General features: G+C 42.1%; 2 protein-coding genes across 2 annotated transcripts in view; both read right to left on the bottom strand.

Moving 5' to 3' along the window:
- Positions 1-6,799: 6,799 nt before the first annotated feature.
- The window catches only part of LOC309507064 (calcium-activated chloride channel regulator 3A-1-like), a 65,616-nt gene continuing 51,044 nt past the window's right edge, over positions 6,800-21,371 (bottom strand). Inside the window, exons 10-14 of the mRNA XM_082181156.1 lie at positions 8,591-8,806; positions 8,229-8,493; positions 7,980-8,144; positions 7,661-7,885; positions 6,800-7,508 (exon numbers count right to left, since the gene is read on the bottom strand). Of these exons, the coding sequence (XP_082037282.1) occupies positions 7,462-7,508; positions 7,661-7,885; positions 7,980-8,144; positions 8,229-8,493; positions 8,591-8,806 (918 nt within the window). The 3' untranslated portion in view covers positions 6,800-7,461. The remainder of the gene's footprint in view (positions 7,509-7,660; positions 7,886-7,979; positions 8,145-8,228; positions 8,494-8,590; positions 8,807-21,371) is intronic.
- Positions 14,407-19,216, bottom strand: LOC309507066 (TRPM8 channel-associated factor homolog). The gene is made up of 8 exons (XM_082181160.1): positions 19,130-19,216; positions 18,086-18,819; positions 17,021-18,009; positions 16,835-16,929; positions 16,476-16,689; positions 15,784-16,023; positions 15,326-15,663; positions 14,407-14,973 (listed from the first exon to the last, which is right to left on the bottom strand). Exons 2-8 carry the CDS (start codon positions 18,700-18,702, stop codon positions 14,731-14,733), a joined length of 2,736 nt encoding a protein of 911 aa, XP_082037286.1. The 5' UTR covers positions 18,703-18,819; positions 19,130-19,216; the 3' UTR covers positions 14,407-14,730.

Here is a 21,371-nt window from a genome sequence, read left to right as displayed (position 1 = left end):
AAGTCATGCCCCTGCTTATAGACTGATGATGCAAATATAATGATGTTTTTAAATAAATGTATTGGCCTCAAGGATTATAACAACTTCTCAGGAAGCAAAGTAGTATTCTATAAACCCTAGAGAACTGTACACCCGCCAACAACTATATACGTCCAGAGTGAGGAAAAAGGGTTCAGAAAATCACTCTGAATCCCTCACATCCAAACCACCTTCTCTTGAACTTTTGCTGTCTGGCACTACAGAGCAGTAAACACAAGAAAAGTTTCTTCCACCAGGCAATCTGCCTCATGAACAGTAAATGCTCTCCCCACTGTGCAATGACAACAATATGCAATATCACTTATATTTATTTGACAATACCCTACTTCTTCTTCTTCTTCTATATATATATATATATATATATATATATATATATATATATATATATATGTGTGTGTGTGTGTGTGTGTGTGTGTGTGTGTGTGTGTGTGTGTGTGTGTGTGTGTGTACCTTATTCACATATATCTGCATTTTTGGATTTACTATCTCTGTACTGTTGCTCTGTACTGTTGTTGTCTCTGTGTACTATAACCAAAAAAATAATAAAAAAAAATGTGCAAACATGTTTGGCAATAAAGCTTTCTGATAATCTCAATAAATACTGCTTCATTGTAAAATGGTGTTACAAGGTACGCAATAAAATATTGCATAATTTTTTTAAATAAATTAAAATATTGCACCAACCCTCCAAAAAATGGTCTAGATTTTGAATGGACTCTTTTCACATTTCCAGGGTTCTCAGAAGCGTAAGTCATCACAGTTAGGTAAACCTAGTTCAAAATTAATCAAAATGCCCGTCAACATTATCAACAATAATATTGTGGTCAATAAAACAAAATCCATTTGAATTATAATTAATATGACAACACTCAAAGTAGGAATCGCTCAAAAGTAGGAAAAACCCTTATCTTTTAATTCACATATAAACATAAATCCACGCAGACATCAGTTGTGGTAAACAGAAGCTCAAGCATGTTTGCTTGACGTGCAAGAACCAGTGAGGTTCATTCTCGTGTGGTATAAAGTTTGAAACCACAGGAACCAATGAGGTTTGTTTGAATCAAAGAATAATACATTAAGTTGAAAAGTCTGCATGTGTTGGTGAATGATAGTGTCATAACTGAAGACAGGAAGCAAATTGCGAGTAACTCGTTTATTGAAGAGAAAAGTTCAAACAGTGTAGAAGTGAACCAGCTGGTGGGTGGCGCAGGGACTTCGATGGTCAACAGTGGTGCAGATGAGGTGACGTGACTCGGGTGCGTTGGTGGTGGTGAGTAATCCAGACATAGAACGAAATCCACGAGAAACACTGAACAGGAACAAGGAGGCATAAACTGGAGACGAGATCACAGGACCGGGAACACACACAGCACGGGAGACATCGACAACGATCTGACAAAGGAGATGAGAGTTGCGTGAATATTTAAGGATGATGAGATTGACTGCAGCTGGCGCCGTGAGTGATGACATCTGATCGCTGATGAACAATGATGGCCGGTCACACCCATTCACACACCCACACACGTGTAACAACATAACCACGAGACAAGCAGGAAACAATGCATTCGTGAACCGTGACAGTACCCTCCCTCCTAGGAACGCCTCCTGGCGTCCCCAGACTCCCTTACCTGTCGATTGTAATCATCGATAAGAGAGTGATCCAGGATGTCTCTCGCAGGTACCCAACTTCTCTCCTCCGGACCGTAACCTTCCCAGTCCACCAAGTACTGAAAACCGCGTCCCCTCCGTCTTGAATCCAGAATACGATTAACCGAATAAGTAGGCTCCCCATCTACGAGTCGCGGCGGGGGGGGAACCGGGGCAGGCGGATTAATATGAGAACGAAACACAGGTTTAATCTTTGATACATGAAAGGCAGGATGAATTCTCCTTTACGCTGGAGGAAGATTAAGGCGGACTGTCACCGGACTAATGATCTTGGTGACAGTAAACGGGCCAATGAATTTAGGAGCAAGTTTATTAGAGACGGAGCGGAGAGGAATGTTCTTGGTAGAAAGCCACACCTTTTGACCAACGACGTATTCGGGAGGCTTAGACCGGTGGCGATCGGCCTTAGCCTTGGTGCGCGCACCCACTTGGAGTAGAGTCTCCCGGGCTCTAGTCCATGTGCGGTGACACCTCTGGATGAATGCGTGAGCAGAGGGGACCGCGACTTCGGTTTCCAGACTGGGAAAAATAGGTGGCTGGTATCCTAAACTACACTCGAACGGAGATAGGCCCGTAGATGAAACTGGTAACGTATTGTGGGCGTACTCCACCATTGACAGATGTTGGCTCCATGAGGAAGGATTCTTGGAGACCAAACATCGCAACACTCTTTCCAAATCTTGGTTGGCTCTCTCGGTTTGACCATTGCTCTGGGGATGAAACCCTGAGGACAGACTGACAGTCGCTCCTAATAATCTACAAAACTCTCGCCAAAATTTGGACACAAACTGGGGTCCCCTGTCGGAAACCACGTCTGTCGGGAGGCCATGTAAGCGAAAGACGTGATCTACGACGGTCAACGCTGTCTCCTTGGCTGAGGGTAATTTGGGCAAGGGAATAAAATGATCCGCCTTCGAGAACCGGTCCACCACGGTCAAAACTACCGTGTTGCCCTGGGAGGGCGGGAGGGCGGTGATAAAATATAGCGCAATATGGGACCAGGGTCTCGAAGGGACCGGCAGCGGTTGAAGTAACCCATCAGGAGGTCGATTGGAAGTCTTACCAGTGGCACAAACCGAGCAAGCCAAAACAAAACTGTGAATGTCGCGAGCCATAAGTGGCCACCAAAATCGTTGCTTGACTAAAAACTTAGTGCGATTAACTCCTGGATGACAAGCCACATTGGAACAATGCCCCCACTGAATGACGTCGGACCGTAATCCCTCCGGCACAAATAACCGACTCGGTGGGCAACCGGGCGGAGGCGTTACCCCTTCTAAGGCCTTCTTGACCTTCGATTCGATCTCCCATGTGAGTGTGGAGACAAATAAGGTCTCAGGTAAAATGCACTCGGGAGTAGACGGGCGTTCGGAACGGACAAAAATGCGCGATAAAGAGTCAGGTTTGATGTTCTTGGAACCCGGGCGGTACGAGAGAGTAAAGTCAAAACGACCGAAAAAAAGTGCCCACCGAGCCTGCCTGGAGTTCAATCTTTTGGCGGTTCTAATGTATTCCAGGTTCTTGTGATCAGTCCAGACGATAAAAGGTACCCCCGAACCTTCTAACCAGTGGCGCCATTCTTCCAATGCTAACTTGACTGCCAACAACTCTCTGTTACCAATATCATAATTACGTTCGGCAGGAGATAAACGATGGGACAAAAACGCGCAAGGATGCATCTTGTCGTCTGAGGGGGAACGTTGAGACAACACAGCACCTACCCCCACCTCTGACGCGTCGACCTCCACCACGAACTGACGTGATAGATCAGGGGCAATTAGGATGGGGGCTGAAAAAAAGCAACCTTTTAGTTTGGCAAACACAGCCTCGGCTGTGTCTGACCACCTGAACGTAGTTCTGGGGGAGGTCAAGGCGGTCAGAGGCGCGGCTAGTTGGCTGAAATTGCGAATAAAACGCCGGTAGAAGTTGGCAAACCCCAGAAACCTCTGCAGGGCCTTACGGGAATCTGGACTTGGCCATTCTACCACAGCCTTAATCTTCTCAGGGTCCATACGCATTCCCTCAGTCGAAACGATGTACCCTAAAAAAGGAACAGACTGTGCATGAAAAGCGCATTTCTCCGCCTTGACAAAAAGCCCATTCTCTAGCAACCTCTGAAGCACTCGTCGAACGTGCTGCACGTGTTCCTGGAGAGAAGATGAAAAAAATCAATATGTCGTCCAGGTAAACATATATGAATTGATCGACCATATCTCGCAGCACGTCGTTGACGAGTGCCTGGAAGACCGCTGGGGAGTTGGACAACCCGAAAGGCATGACCAAATATTCAAAGTGCCCCCTGGGGGTGTTAAAAGCGGTCTTCCATTCATCCCCCTCCCTAATGCGAACCAAATGATAAGCATTACGTAAATCCAATTTCGTGAAGATCGACGCTCCCTGCAACCTCTCGAAAGCTGAAGACATCAACGGCAAAGGATAAGTATTCTTTACCGTGATGCTGTTCAACCCCCGGTAATCAATACAAGGTCGCAGAGTTCCGTCCTTCTTCCCCACAAAAAAGAACCCCGCCCCCGCTGGAGAAGAGGAAGGGCGGATGAACCCCGTTGCTAGAGAATCAGAAATATATTTCTCCATAGCCTCCCTTTCTGGAGCAGAAAGCGAATACAACTTGCCCGTTAGGCGGAAACTTACCTGGCAGTAAATCTATGGCACAGTCATAGGGACGGTGCGGAGAAAGAGAAGCAGCTCGAGACTTACTGAACACTTCCTTCAGGTCGAGGTACTCCGCGGGCACGTTAGACAAATCCACTGCTTCCCCCTGAAACACAGAAACAGGGACAGACGGACAGGCAGACACAAGACAAGACTCATGACATTTAGTACTCCAGGTTAAAACAGATTTCAGTAGCCAGTCCACTCGGGGGTTGTGACGGATGAGCCATGGATGTCCAAGAACAATGGGTGCGAGAGGTGAGTCCAATATATGAAAAGAAATAGTCTCGGAGTGGTTGCCTGACGTGATGAGAGTGATATCTTCAGTGATGAGCGAAATGGTGGGCAGTTCTTGACCATTGAGGGCGTGTACAGCAATCTTGTGTGTGAGGGGCTTGAGAGGGATCTGAAACTGAAGCGCAAATGTGTAGTCCATGAAATTACCTTCTGCCCCGGAATCCAGAAGTGCCTGACAGTCGTGAGTGTTGGTTGACCATCTCAGTCTTACCGGAAGGAGAGTAGATGTTGATGAGGTCTTCTCGGCGGAGATCCCACCCGATAGTAGCCTCATACTTACTACCGGGCTTGACCTTTTAACGGACAACTGAATGCAAAATGGCCTGCTCCACCGCAGTATAGGCAGAGGCCCTGGGATCTCCGCCTTTCCTTCTCCTCCCGGGAAAGCCGAGCTCGCCCTACCTGCATGGGCTCGTGATCGTAGACAGGGCTGACCGCGTCCCCGCCGCTGGACCGTGTGCTCTCAGCTCCTCCCGAGATGCGACTGGGCAGAACCCGTCTCTCGACGCGGGATAGTCGTGCGTCTACTCTCAGCGCCAGCTCGATCAGTCCATTGAGCGATGTAGGCAGGTCCAGGGCGTAGATCTCCTTCTGGACGCGGTCAGCCAACCCATGCAGGAACATGTCCCACTGCGCCTCCTCGTTCCATTGACACTCAGCCGCTAGCGTACGAAACTCAATGGAAAAGTCAGAAACTGATCTCTCTCCCTGACGCAGATCGGCCAGTACTCTGGCCACCTCTCTCCCGGCGACGGCCCGATCAAAAACCTGTTTCATTTCAGCGGCGAGTGTCTGGAACGAGGCGCAGCATGGGTCTTGGTTCTCCCACACCGCCGTTCCCCATAGCGCCGCTCTCCCAGTCAGCAGCGTCAGGACGAAAGCGACCTTGGCTCGCTCACTGCTGAAAGTCCTGGGTTGAAGAGAAAAATGCATGGAGCATCGTGTTAGAAAAGCTCTGCAGTAACTGGGCTCACCAGAGTAGGATTCTGGGACTGGAAGACGGGGCTCCGACTGGGAGGGGCTTTCTGGTGGTGTGGGGGGAACGGGCGGCGTGGGCGGAGCAGTGGGAGCTTGCAGACGTTGGATTTGCTGGGTGAGCTCGGACACCTGCGCCACCAAAGCCTGAACTGCCCGACCCGTGTCGTTGAGATTCTGCTCTTGGGCATCCATTCGATGAACACTGTCGGCAAGGAATTCCTCCAGGGAAGGGGGTGAATCACTCGCTGCTTCCATTGCGTGGTCAGATCGTTCTGTCATAACTGAAGACAGGAAGCAAATTGCGAGTAACTCGTTTATTGAAGAGAATAGTTCAAACAGTGTAGAAGTGAACCAGCTGGTGGGTGGCGCAGGGACTTCGATGGTCAACAGTGGTGCAGATGAGGTGACGTGACTCGGGTGCGTTGGTGAAATCCACGGGAAACACCGAACAGGAACAAGGAGGCATAAACTGGAGACGAGATCACAGGACCGGGAACACACACAGCACGGGAGACATCGACAACGATCTGACAAAGGAGATGAGAGTTGCGTGAGTATTTAAGGATGATGAGATTGACTGCAGCTGGCGCCGTGAGTGATGACATCTGATCGCTGATGAACAATGATGGCCGGTCACACCCATTCACACACCCACACACGTGTAACAACATAACCACGAGACAAGCAGGAAACAATGCATTCGTGAACCGTGACAGATAGTCTACCTTTAATGAATGATCCAGGTTGTATAATGTTATAGTCCAGTTTTGTAATGGGAGAAAATGAGAAATGGGGAAAAAAGTGAGCGAAAAGAGAGAGAAAATGTTATCTGAAAACTTTGAAGATCTTGGAGCTGTTTACAGTGTTGCAGTCTAGCAGCCGGGAGCCACCATATTGGATCACGCACAGAGTCTGTTTTCAAAAGGAGGGGCTTCATATAAACAGGAACTAAACTGAGCCTTACTGACAGTCTGGGAAGAGAGGTGCTGGAACAATACCAAATAATGTGGAAAAATTAAGTATTTTTTGAGCATTCAAGCATGACGACCTACAGTAGTCTAGTAGAGCCCAAAAACAAGTTCACTTTAAAAAATAGCATAATAGGTCGCCATTTAAAATTCAAAGAATGAATTAACTAAAAATGTGCTTTAAATCATCATGATGAAAGTTTAATACAAGCCTTTTATTGTACAGAAATGTTTTTGTTCATTTGTATTTAAAGGTACTCACATTTCAGAGTAAGATAAATCGATTGAGAATCAACTATAAATGGGAATTCTAAATGAGATAGCAATACATGTATGCAACAATATTCAGAAAGTTAGAAAGTCTGTTTGATAGAGATGATTATTTTAAGAAATGTTCTAAAGTTGCTGGATGTACATAGTTATGTTAAATTTACACATAAGGATTGATTTGATTGTGTGCATCAGATTGTTAATTCCAGATAATGCTTTAACCAAGGCGTTTTCTGCGTCTCACTGCCCATGTGGTTACAGCAACAACAAAACATATGACCATAGTTACCACACAAAAAGAAATGACAAGAACTGTCAAATTCATGCCTGGGTTTGATATTCCTTGGGGTTTTGGATCAGGTTGGGGTTTTGGATCAGGGAGGATCTTTGAAGCTTGAGCAATGTTGGAGGTTTCAGATTTCGCTTTTTCTTCGTCTTCAGACTGAACTGCAAAGAACATTGTGGTGCCATTGTGGATTGTGAAACTGAAATTGAATGAATGCTGTTCAACTGATCCAGCCTTGTGCGGTGAGACGGCAGTTGTGTTGACTGCATGACCATTGCGTTCTCAAAGCATTTGAAGGTCATAGCTCCACCTGATCTCATAGGATTTCGCTTAAAGGAAAAGAAACATGCCACGAAGACAATAAAATGTACATTATTTCATGATCTAAATTTGAAACTACTATTTTATGTTGTCAGTGAAGATGTTAAAGAAATGAAAAACCTTGTATTTTAAATTCTGGTATAGTAATTGTGTGCTTTACCTGTCCCTTGGTCGAGGTCCTCACCAGGAGCCGTCCAGTTGAGAAGCACAGAGTTGTCCTGGATCTCAGCACTCAGATCTGTGATTTTGTTAGGTGGGAAGTTTGGTGGGGTTGAGCCTGTAAGCGTCACCTCAAAACTCTCTCCAGTGGCTGTTCTGGTAAAACTTCCGACCTCAAGTGATTCCTCAGAAACTGGAAGATTTGGAGGGTTCAGCTCCACCACACCTGAAATTAGAGGAACAACATGAAAAAAATTAGTTGAGGAAAATTGAGAAAAGTTTGAACAGTTTCCTTTAGGAGTCTCAATCTCACGGTTTACCGTTTACCACATATCCAGGTACGTATGGGGCACCACCCATTTTTTGGAAAGTAAATCTGGCTTGTCCATCTTGATTCTTCACTCTTACTTTCAAGCTGCTTCTCCCATTTTTCATCTGTGTGAAATATCTGGAATAGACACCATCATCTTTGAAAGCATCAGCTCCTGTAAAACAATAAAGCACTTTTGGATAAAAAGTGTAAATCTGGGTTGAGTGCACACTTCAAACAAAAATGATGGGTAATTTACCTGCTCCATTGTCTAGGAGTTGTAATTCTTGTGCAGACCCAGATTCAGACTCCAGCGTAGCCCACACTTCAGCCTTTATTACAGGCTTGTAATTCTGACTGACCTCAGCAAACACTATCATGGATTTAGTGCCGTCACTGAACTGCTGGTTCATGTGGGCTTTGACTATGATAGGGGGAACATCAGCACGCGCCACTTGACTTGTTACTGTTACAGTCAGAGACTGAAGTGTTGGACTTTGGATGCTGTACTTCCAGTCCCCAGTCTACCAAACACACAATAGTATTATTAGATGAATAATTAATGAAAAAGTTTTAGGAAAGTTAATGAAATTGTACTTTGTAATAATTACTTTGTCATACCTGTGCAGTTCCTGGAACTTTTAAATTGACTGTTTTTGTTGATTCATCATGACGCATCTGTTCTTGATTGTAGGTTGAGCCACTTGGTGACTGTATGGAAATGTGAGGTAAACTTTTTTCATAGATTATTGTAAAGCTGGTTTTGGTACCAATGGTCTGATCCACTGATATTGTCCCATTGAACCAGTCTGATGTTTTTATTCCCACACTGTCTATCTAAAGTGGTGATACAAATTAAATATGAGCATATTTATAATAATATTAAAATAATTTTCCATGGGCAAAGTGTGATCACTTGTCAAACCTGAACTGGGTCTTTTGTTTGATCTCCTGTTGGTATTGTAAGTGAAGAAAATCCATTCAGTAGCTGATTAGAGAGAATGTCATCACTGGCTGTGATAAATTTACAACCATAATTACAACATAGAACATAAGAAAAATGCACTGGATAAACAAGCATTCATAATATGATTTAGGCCTACTATATTATGTGACAAATCAATTTGTTACAAGTTACTAATTCTCAGAAAAGTAACATTAGTTCCGTTTTGTTCAGTCACTTCGAGTCACGTCAGTGACTGACGAATGGGGGTTTCGTTTAGAAGCCTATCACCTTTCAAGTTCTTAAAAAAACGAGCCAATGGCAAAACAATCCCATGGGTCTGAGGAATTTGCATAGCGCAACTTTCACTGCAAGCTGTCTACGAGTTCTGAGATACAAGATTATCTTCAGCGGTGTTGGTATTACGGCGTGTTCCAGCAAGATTTCATTCCTGCTGTTGGTCTGTGCAGTGATCTGCCAACAGTGTGTGTTTTCTCCCTGGGTGCTTCAGCACTGCTGTTGAGTTTTATCCTCTCTAAAAGAGCTGTACGCGGCGGTGCGTCTTTTTAAAGATGTCTCATCCGTGTATTTCTAGGTGCGGTAGACAGATTAATTCTGCTGATGGGCACGAACGCTGCTTAGCGTGTTTGGGCTTAAATCACACTCAGGCAGCATTCGTGGATGCGTCATGTACTCATTGCAAAAACATGACCATCTCAATGTTGCGTTCGAGATTCAATGACCTTCGTAGAGGTAGAGTCCCCTTCTGCCACACCCCAATCTATTCCCTCCATGAGAGGGGATACTTTGGCTGGTGGCCAGCCCTTACGAAAAAGAAGTTTAATCAAGTGTTCTATTAGTATACTTCTTTTAAACTAAAAATAAGAAAGTATACTTTCAGTCTACTTTTTATATACTTCTCAGAAATATACTGTATGTACTTCTCAGAAATATACTTCAAATTGCACTTAAGTATACTTGACTATACTGACAGAAAAGTCTAAGTATATTTGGCCTATACTTGTTGATCGAGATATACTTAAAAGTATAATTAAGTATTCTAAGTATTCTTGGCTTGTACTTGTGTTTACTATTTTGATTGAGTAGCTTATTAAATACTTTTTAAAAAACATAATATTACACACCGTCTTATAAACTAACATGTTCAGCTTTATATAGTAACAAACTTTTGGGTGGAATAGCTTATAGAGTAAATAAAATAAGCATGGAAAATAAGTTTATTCAAGTGTTCTATTAGTATTCTTCTTTTCAACTAAAAAGATGAAAGCATACTTTCAGTCTACATTTTATATACTTCTCAAAAATATACTTAATTACACTTAAGTGTACTTGACTTATACTGAGAGAAAAGTCCAAGTATATTTGTCCTATACTTGTACTTGTACTATAATTATTCAAAGTATACTTGGCTTGTAGTTGTGTTAACTCTTTTGATTGAGTAGCCTATTAAATATACTTTTTTTTTTGCATAGTTTTTTCATATACAGTCTTATGAAACTTTGTTTGAAAATATTGATTAAAATATTGATATAAAACAGATATGTTTCTAATTCTGCGTATCTGAATTTTTGTGTAGGCTAGTCCACTGGTAGTGTACATATTTACTTTAATTTAACTTTTCCCCACCATTGACTGAATTTTCCAGGGGGGCAGGGTTTCATATTATTTTGAAGTAGCCCCGGGCGCCGCCATTGGCTAGCGGACCATCACCTGCTGTTAGCATCCCATTGACTCCCATTCATTTTGGCGTCACCAGAGAATGTCTAATATGGCGAGAAGTTTCACTCTCACTACACTTCCGGCTTCTGAACTGGTTGCAGTTCCACTCTGATTCCATATGAGGGCGCTCACAGGACGAGTGCAGAATGAATGGAGGTCAATGGCGGTATACCCCTCAAAATCCACTTTTCTCAGGATATAATTTTTTGTCTAGTAATTTGAATGTTGTATTCGAAAGGAGATGCAAAGAAATTACACATTGCTGGGTGTTAGATTTTTTAGAGTCACTTATTTGATTTAAAAAAGTCTTTCAAAATGTCAATGACGTCAGAATGCTGACGTCATTAGCAGAATGCTAGCGTGTTATGGGCAACAACAACTCAACCTGTAAGAAATCAAAACGACATAAGTACTCGTTCATTCAACTTTCGACCTAAAACCCATGTTGAACTTGCAAAATCTACAATCACATCTGAGATTTCTCAACGGCAATCGGGTGAAAGAGACAAATTTAGCCGTCTAGCCCCATTGACTCCCATTCATTTTGCACTCATGGCGAGCGCCCCCAGTGGAACTCTGGTGGTACTACAACCAAAATTCGGTACAATAGGGCTTAATAGGGAGTGGACAGGCTCTCCGTAGACGGGCTCTGGCGTCACTTTGACAGCGAATAACTTTACATCTGAGGCGTTTAAAGACTCCATTTGTCCATTATTTATTTCTAAAGAAACACGAAAATGTATAAAAGGCTCCATTACCTTGTATCTTACGTTATGGCCCCGTAGAAGCAGTTTTTGTAAAAATAGGCTAACGATTGCGTCATAACCACTCGACTCTCTGTCGCACAGTAGAGAGATTACCGTATGGACAGGAGGAGAAGCTCGCGCGCAATCGGGGGGACGTGGAGGCAAAATGACAAAGTAATTAATCAGAATACTTGGCAAAAGTTTCTCCTGCTTCTAGCTCATGGACACCTCCTACTCACATTCTCCGTCTCTGCAAGTTTCGGAAGGGAATGATTCAGATTTCTCTCGGCACAGCTAGTAGTAGATAAACGGGTTGCTCACGTCACATCTACGTCGTCGAGCTCAGTTTGAGTCTGCGCAGTACGCTCGACCATCAGGAAGTTAGTGCTTCTATTTGACTTCACTTGTCTCCGTTGAATCCAATGGGGTCGCTGTGTCCAGTTTATATACTGTCTATGGAATTTTCCAGCTATCCATGTTTTCACTGGTATACGGTAGGGGGCGCTATGACACATCTTCTAGCAGTGTTGCCAGATTGGGCGGGTTCCCGCCCAATTGGGCGGTTTTGAATTTGATTGTGCGGGTAAAAAAGGGTTTGGGCGGGTGGTCAAAATTTGGGCTGGTTTGGGGTTAGTTAGGCGGTTTTCAAACATCTACATTTTAAAGTCTAATTGGTTAAAAAACGAAACTAAAGTGTGCATGTAGTCCATAAAATCAGTCATCATGACATTACTGTACACACACGCCCATGTAGAGTCAGCTGGCGTTAGTGTTGACATCACCGACGAGCACGCACTTTTAGCCAATCAGCGATCCGCTGGCAGACGCGATTGAGCGCGAGAAGTTGTAGCTGTATATTCAAGTGATCGCTAAGGCAAAGTGACATAGCCTACTTTACAGTAAGTTGTATCTACAGTGAAGAGTGAGATAGTGAGCAACTCTAAAAACGTACACATGTGGAGGGAGATCACTCGATGGTGAATATAAAGGAGAGCACAGTTGAATGACTTGAATTGAAATCAAATATGGGATGACTTCTGTCCATGGTCATGTGCACACTAGCCTAACCAGACATCTGCAACTTTTACACTATCCAGACTGCACTCTACTTGTCCCTGACAGCTGCTGAAAAAGGTTTGAATCAACGATGAATCTGTTTTGACTGCTAAATTCTGCGTTATGTTCTGCAATGTGTACCGAGGGTTAAGTTAAAGTCATCGGTTCATTTCTTGATTGCCGTTTTGACAGTGTCCACCTGGACATTTTAGTCATATTGGCGAATTCTCCTTAATTATTGCCCTGTTTTGATCTGTTTTCCAGGAATTTTTTATTATTTTTTATTTTATTTTATAATCGTTATTTTTTAAGGAGATACAAATTGTGCTTATCAACCTTAAATGACATGGTAATGACATTATATCACATTATTTTGGCAGTAAAATTTTGGGCGGTTTTTTCTTGTAGTGGGCGGGTTTTGGTGAGCTTTTGGGCTGGAAAACACCGTCCCAATCTGGCAACACTGTCTTCTAGTACAGAATATCTGGATCAAAACACAGGAGAAGAAGAAGCTGAAACAAGTGATAGAAGATTTCTCACTCAAATGTAAAATAATGTAATATCAAACATTAAACAGCTTGTAAATCAAAACTGCTTAATGTTTCCAAATGAAATGAAGCGTAGGCCTAACCCATGAAGAGAAAACGACTGTGAAGCTTTGGGGGTGTTGGACTCGATCTACTCCACCTGTGTTTTGATCATCGTTCTGGATCTGATCAAGGCGTAGTCTTTGACAAAAATGTGATTTTCTCAACTATTTTGTTTAAAATGTTGCCTTTATGAAACTTACTGACATTCAAGTGTTGATAAAAAAGGATGCATGAAGCTAAAACAATGTTTTTAAAATTAAAGTAGAGTTAAAGGTATTTTTCAAGTATAAAAAAATTACATTTGAACATAGTAGTATAGGCCTACTGCAACTGCAAAAATTGTATATAAATAGTAAACTATAAGTATAATGTTAAGTTCACTTAAAGAAAACTAGTAGTTTACTGAGAGTACATTAAAATAAAACTTGTAGTATAAAACTACTAAACTAGTAGTTTACTGAGAGTATACTTCAAAGTTGCTACAAGTATTAAAATAGTAAACTACTAGTATACTCATAAGTTCACTTGCAGTACAAATGAGAAACATAATTATGAACTAGTTGTGCACTTAAAGTTTACTACTGTTACACTTATAGTACACTTAAACATATACTTTTATATACTTCAAGTGGGCCAATTTAGTCCCAAGCGGTATTCAAATAGTACACTTACAAGTTTACTACTAGTACATATTGACATTAGTATACTTACTACATAAAGTATACTTAAAAATGTACTTGAACATTACTCAAGTATACTTCATAAAATAAACTTGAAGTATACTTTTTTTTCGTAAGGGAGGGTGATTTGAGGCTGACGGTGTGGAACAACCTGACGGCCTCTTCCGCCTTCTCTGCCCTCGATGAGGCCACGGCCAAAGGGTGCGCTGGCCGCTGGGCTCCCCCCGGTGGAGCATTCTGTGGCAATGCTACTGTGTCCCCAGAGCGCCTCCACCTGGCGTGGAGACCCTAAGCCCCCCTCCAAAGCCTGTAGGTTTTCTTCTACTCTGGTGGCAAAGAACTATAGAGCTGTGGGGCAGGTTGCCTCCTCACTACATGCTATGGCCATCCTCCAGGTCTACCAGGCCAGGGTGCACTGTCCTCAACACAGAGCTGAATGTTGTTGTGGAACGCAGCCTAGATGAGATGGTCAACTTCCTTCAGCCATTCTCTGATGCACCAGTGAATGAGCTGTTCAGCGGCCAATGCATAGCTTAGATTAACACTTTCAAATAAACTTTAGCAATAAGGCTTAATTCTGTATTTTCAAATCACATCAACATTACGCACCATTCAGTATCTTTTAAAATAATATTTTTGATTAATTATCTTGCATAAGAAAGGAAAGTACACCAATACAAAATGCCATGCCATACTGACAGTTTTTTAATTGTAGTACATACATGTAGTTTTTGGTATTTGTGTATATGTTGTGTTTTTAACATGCATGTTCAGGATATAAAACCTTAGCCCACTTGCTCAATAGCCATTCAGAATATTTAAATTATATGTATAAGTTTGTGCCTTATATATTGATATGAATCAATTGCTCATCTACACACTTCACTACACACAATTCATTCAAATGAGAGACATGAATATAGTAATGTCCATGAATCTCCAGATAAGCATATATCATCTCGTATACTTAATCTAACCCCTCAATTATATTAAAACTGAGATGTTATTATGCGTACTGGCTCATTGGATGGTCATTCCACTCAGGGAGATGAGAGATCTTCTCTTCTGTGCTGGGCTGGATGGGCCAACCCCACGCTTTGAAGAAGGGGGACAAATTCATGTTGACCACCTTGGAGAAGGTCTCAGCATACAGATTCATCTTGCCTGCATTGTCATTTGGCACTCCACTCATAGTATGGTAGGCAGCAAAAACTTTCTTAAAAGCATCCCAGCCAAATTTTTCCTGAAGCTTGAAAAAAATAAAAGAAAGATTACACACAAAAATGGGTATAAATATATATGATTTATATTTATATAACTATATTTTTATAATAATTACATAAACAATTACAATTACGTTTTTTTATTTTTTTATTCTGCATAAGATTTTGTTTTGTTTTTAAAAATTAACCTTAAAATAATGAATTATTATTTCTAGGGCTCACAAATAATCCATTATTGCTTTAATCTCTCTTTAAAAAATTACAATACTGGCAATGATGATGTAACCAAAAATGTACATTATCAAACAATGTTTTAAAAACACATGCATTTAACTGATTAAACAAACTGTTAAAATATTATACACAGTCTGTTCTTACCTGCATATAAGTCTCGAGTGCCGTCCACATTCTCCAGCTTTTTAAATCCTTTCCGCCACTGTGATACATCTTGGCACGAGCCTGACGGTTTTCTAGAGTGATGGCTGGATGAGCATTAGCGCTATTCATTTGCAGAACTTCCTCATGTACGTACAAGGACCACAGGTTGCAGGTGCACTCAGTGGTGTGTGGAGGGAACTCCCAAACTCCACGCTGCTGGTTATGACCCAACTCATGAATGGCTCCCCAAAGACCACTTTTATAGGCTTCCTTTACGTTTATTAGTGCTGGGGCAGAGTTGGTTTGCATCATGATGGGATATCCAGCATGCATGAAACCTGAAGGGGTGAAAGGGGGGACGTGTTATCATCAGAATTGTGAGAATATAATAGGTAATAATGGCATGATTCTGTTGTAATAGTGATGTTTTTTTTCATCCCAGCAATAGTACCACTGACCGTGAGAGATCTGAACATCTGCAACAAATCGCTCCTTGCGGGGCAACTTGGCAGGCCTTGCTGCCAGGTCAGTTATGCTTCTCATTATGGTATCCCAGAGTGTAGCCACCTCATCAGGGCAGTCCAGATTCCTTATAAATGTTGATTCTAATGTGATGATGATGTTCTCAAACTCAAGTTCTGCCCAGGGGGCAGGTGCCGAACGGATCCCGCTCACCCAGTCAGCTACACTAGTCTCTCCTGAGGGATAGAACGAGTTTTACCATGTACCTTTTAAGGTGATCTAAGTGATGTTGGGTGACGTCACTTCTTGTTGACGTTCAAAGTATTGTCAAACAAAACGGAGGCTAGCTAGACCCTCCCTCCTCCTCATCCGCGCACTAACCCCCCAAACCTCACCCCCAAATCCTTCTTGTTGGTTATTGGCTGGAACAGTTTGTTATGTTTTGTGGTGCGGGTTAGCCCAGATTGTTTTTCTTGCCGTTTGTGGAGCCTGGGCTGTCTACAGAGATTGCGTTTTTTTACAGCGTGTTCAGGGGACAGGCAGCTAGCGGATAGTGAGGAGATGTTTGCTGTATGTGACAAAAAATGTTTTGGCCTAAAAAACGTGTGACATCGCTTAGAGCACCTTTAAATGTTCTGAATAGAAACCTCACTGTGATGCTCAATGAATATTAATTCAGAATTCTTACCAGATTTGAAGTATGGAGCCTGTACTGAGACCTGCACGACAATTTCCACCCCATCCACTTTGCTCTGGGGAGGTGCTATTAGGTAGATGAGCCCTCCCCACAAATTCCAGACCTGGACCTTTCCTGTGTCCAAAGGGAATCGCTCATGGACCACAGGAGCCCGTTTCAGGATGTTTGCTCCACCAATGTTATCTGTCTGGCAACCAAGCTGCACCTACATAGAGTATCTCCTCATGTTAATAAAATGCTCTCCAAGCCCTATGTGTAATATGGTTTTATCAAGAATGACAAATTTAGCTATTACATACAGGACCATTCCTTGATTGGAAACATGTATAAGAGTAGACTTTATTGATTACCTGCCAATTTTTCCCAACAATCTCTGGAGGTACTGATATGTACGTCTTCATTCCATGAGAAAGATATAAGCCTGTGCTTATCCATTCTTCACAACCTGAAACAAGTCATTTTATAGCGCTTAAAATAGTCAAACTAAACAAGGAATAACATTTTTCCTCCTGCATTTGGCAAGAAATCTTTCATACCCGCAGTGTTAGCACTGATCCGAACTCTTGCATTAGACACAGTGGGCAAGTTGGGTCTGTCCTTGATGATGTATGGAAAAAGGGCATCAGGATTAGGTGACACTTTGTATACCTCAGATCCAATTTGGAGCATCAGGTGGTCTTTAGCACATTCGACAGGACAATTACTGCACACCTGTGGAACACCTACCTCCTTCACTATGTCACTAAGAATTGCTACTACTGAGGTGTAGGCGGCACTGTCATGAGAACACATACGAAGGTAGCTGGCACAGTCACTGCCCAGCTGCTTCAAGCAGCCCTGTTCATGAGCAGTCAATTCTTTCCCCAGGTTTACATGTTCAGCAAACCGCTGCAGCATTCTACGAAAGTGGTACCCCTCTCTACAACTATGCTCTATATCTAGGGCCTTATATAACCCTCCACCCAAGGTATTGCCTAAGAGACACAATCCCATCTTGTTAAGAATATGATTTCCTGGGTATTCGGTCATCACATTGCAGCCACGGTGGGTCTGAGCCCAATACCAGACATGACCCCCAATCAGAAGTCCTCCACCTTCAGCAACAAATTCTTGGATCTCTGCACATTGGGCATCACTGTAGGAAGTGCAGACGTAGACGCTTAGATCTTCTCTGAAGCCAGTCAACTGGCAATCTAAACCTGATTTGCTTAGGACCCCATGGGCTGCTTTGAGGCTGGGTAGGATCCCAATAACACCCTTCCGACCATCAAGCCACTTGATAGCATTGATCATGAATGTGGACAGAGAGTCCCGGCCCAGGTAGCCTTCATGGGATACCAGAATTACTCGACCTTGTCCATAATAAGCACCAGCAATGAATGCTTTTCCAGCAGGAGTGACTGCAATGGGGAATGCTAATGGTCCATGCACCATCACTTCAGATGCTATAGCCCCTCCTTGGGTGTCAAACTCGGACACACCTTGTAGCAGGAACTCTAGATCATCTTTGAAGTCTTTGCCTATTCTGAAAAAAAGACAAGACAAATAGTGAATGGTTTTTTAAAGAATGGGTAAAAAGCAAAAATGTGTGATGAACTTACGATACAGAAAGCCAACTAGAAGGGATGTTTCTTGGAACAGGAAAGTTGCCAACTTCTCCTGGGAGTTCAGAGAAATAAATTCCTGCAACACTGCACACCTTGTTTCCTGGAAAGTTCTTTAAAGTGTTTTCTTGTGGATGATCATGAGACCAACTCCATGCTTGGCCAGCAATGATCAAACCACCTCCAGCTTTGAGGAAAGCAACCAGATCCTTTGCACAGGTCTCGACACAGTAAGCATCTGTGATATATATAGCTAATTCATTACGGAAGCCTCCTAGCTCTGTCTTGATAGGGCAATAGTTCAAGTTTTCAACTACTGAACGTAAACTCCTTTGAATTCCTACAATGCCGGCATCACCAGTACATGGCATAAGCCACATTAAAGCATTCTCTATGAGGCCAGGAAAGCGTGTTAGGTATTCCTCATGTCCCAACACCACTATACGTCCCTGACCGTAAAGAGATGCAGCCATTAACACCTGACCTCTTGGATTCATGGCAAGTGGAAAGGCATGTTCACCTATAAGTACAAGATCACTGGGCACTGCTTTTCCTTGGAAATCAAGCTCCTGCAGCCCATACATGAGACTGTAGTAGTCCTTTTCACGTGCCATGGTGAATTAGTTGTTTTAGTAAGTCAATTCAAAACACACACAGTTTTAAAGGGTCTGAACACTGGGTCTGTTCAACCAGAGTGCATGCAGAAAAATTATACCGATTGGTTTTCAGTCCTACACAAAGACAGAAAATGAGAGAGAGAGAGAGAGAGAGAGAGAGAGAGAGAGAGAGAGAGAGAGAGAGAGAGAGAGAGAGAGAGAGAGAGAGAGAGAGAGAGAGAGAAAAAATCAAGTTTCATTATTTAAAAACAAATGGAAATGTAATTTTGTAAATGTTTTTTTTTTTTTTATGAATTACATTTAATATACAGTAGTATACACAAATCTGAAATAAACACACAATTGAAACTTTACTTCCCATCCAATCCCAATTGTGACTACAGATGTAAAAATTGCAACTTGATATTAAATTGCACACACTCACCTTTATCTGTAGATACAAGCAAGCTCAAATGACTTTCCTTCTAGCTTTGTGTAGCCTAACTACTGTGCGAATGTTTTTGTGGCTATTATCAACATATTATTTTCCATCTCTCAGTATGATAAAAAAAAAAGAAGTAAAACTACAACAAATTGCATTGTTGAAATTAAAAGGACAGTGTTTAAAAAAGCCAATAAATTGTAATTATTATTATTTCTTTCTGTTTTTTTGTTTGGTTTTTTGTGCAGTCATCCTCCCAAATTGCTCTTGTAAACACATTTCTGCACATTTCTTCGACAACAGTATTTTTGCTGCATTTTAATAAGTTAAAGGTGCTGTAAGCGATGCTGGGAGTCGTAACTTCTTGTTGACATTCGAATTGTTTTCAAACAAAACGGAGGCTAGCTAGACCCTCCCTCCTCCTCATCCCGTCTCCTCCCTCCTCCCCTCCCTTCCGGCATAAAGGAAAGTCTAGTCACTACAAACAAAGTTAAGTTTTACTGAGTTTACATTGTTTACAAGTTTACATTGAATACTTAATTCAATGTGTAATGTCGCCAAGTTAGATAAAGGGTTTTATATATTGCAGAACAGAATGCAGAAAAAGAGAAACATTATTTTAAAATCGTTTCGCCACCTGAAGCTATAACTATAGCTCCCATACAAGCAGTGCTCGAATTGAGGGGGGGCTGGGGGGATCCGGGACCCCCCATAAGGTATTAGGGACCCCCCATAAGAAATAAAAAATAGAATTAGGGGGGTCCCTCAGATATTTTTATTTTAGTAAAAATAATAATGACAAATCTGATTAAATGCATGCAATGGATACAGTACATTTCGTGAATTGATTATTTACAATAATTTATTTTAAGTTTGTTTATAGCTAGTTGTCTCTTTAAAATGTAAACGCCCCGCCCCACATCTAAAGAGCGCTGTGCGCGCGCATGACATCGTTGACTGACAGGATTGTTTGTTTGGCGCCGCTCCGGTGAAGCTAATTTTAGCTTTTTAAAAAATGGAGAAAAATAAACCTCCACTCCCAGTCGGGAAAAGAAAGCTTCTTACTGACTTTTTTGAGGGGTAATTGTTTCTCTCTGTATATCTTTCTACTTTATATCTGTCCACTCCATGCCGGGGCTTTTGTATTCCTTGCATAAATTGGAAACACTTAGGCTTAAGTTACTAATTTTTCATTATTAATAGTCCTCCTGGTTCTACAGGAGTGCTAGAGATCTCGATGAAGATGGATAAGTAAGGGTTAATGCCCGACGAGGTGTCCATTGTCAGGTATTAATGCGCGTCGGACGGTTGCCTCCGCCGAAGTCCATTAATACCTGACAATGGACACCTCGCAGGGCATTAACCCGCTTATACCATGGTCACTTAACAAATAACACATTTTTAAACCATTAGTTTATATTTTAATTAGTTTTACAATCGAAATCTAAAGGCTGTCATTGATAAACGGACCTTATCTGAGCCACAAAGTCTGATATTAAATATAGAGTCATTTCAGCCTTAATAAGCCTGTTAACAAGCAGAATCACTGAAGGAAAGAAGAGGACAGAAAAAGAGACGAGCAGAAACACAAGAACTACAACTGACTTCAGCCACAGTCTAAGATGCTGTTTGTGGAGTTGTTTAATCCTCCTCTGCTGAGATCTTCACAGATTTAATGTCTCCTTTTCGCTTCAGTTCATCTTAGACTGTGGCTGAAGTCAGTTGTAGTTCTTGTGTTTCTGCTCGACTCTTTTTCTGTTCTCTTCTTTCCTTCAGTGATTCTGCTTGTTAACAGGCTTATTAAGGCTGAAATGACTCCATATTTAATATACACAGGTTTTGCGGCTCAGATAAGGTCCAGTTCTGGTTTATTTCTTTGCTCTTGGCTGACATGTGGCATTGCTATGGCCTGCTTGTGGCCCAGATCTGGCAAACAGGAGTGAGCCGCCCAACTGTCATCATTCCACGCTGCATGTGGGTCAGATCCGCATTCCACAAGTGCCAGATGTGGGCCGGATCTGGGCCGAAACGTGTTTTCTACATTTCTATGTAACACATTATATATAGTTATGTTCAGTTCTCCATTTCAGTTGTGGCAAAAGAGACTGAGTTTATATATATATATATACACTAAGTACACTGTAAAAAAATTCTAACCTCCCTAACTCAAAATTTTCTAGTGACTGATAACATCTAAATTTTTCAATTGGCCCAAGTGAAAATCTGTAAATTATAAAATTTAATT

This window comes from Leuciscus leuciscus (assembly GCF_965113295.1).
Source record: "Leuciscus leuciscus genome assembly, chromosome: 9".
NCBI lineage: Eukaryota > Metazoa > Chordata > Actinopteri > Cypriniformes > Leuciscidae > Leuciscus > Leuciscus leuciscus.
The sequence above is the reverse complement of the archived record's forward strand: the minus strand, read 5'-3'. Positions and strand labels throughout refer to the sequence as shown.

Excerpts from the sequence above, each read along its gene's own strand:
- LOC309507066 (XM_082181160.1), bottom strand. The coding sequence starts at position 18,702 with ATGGCACGTGAAAAGGACTACTACAGTCTCATGTATGGGCTGCAGGAG. Across the intron at positions 16,930-17,020 it reads GATCAGTGCTAACACTGCGG|GTTGTGAAGAATGGATAAGC; the intron begins GTATGAAAGATT and ends GACTTGTTTCAG. Across the intron at positions 14,974-15,325 it reads CACTCGAGACTTATATGCAG|CTTCAGGAAAAATTTGGCTG; the intron begins GTAAGAACAGAC and ends ATTTTTTTCAAG.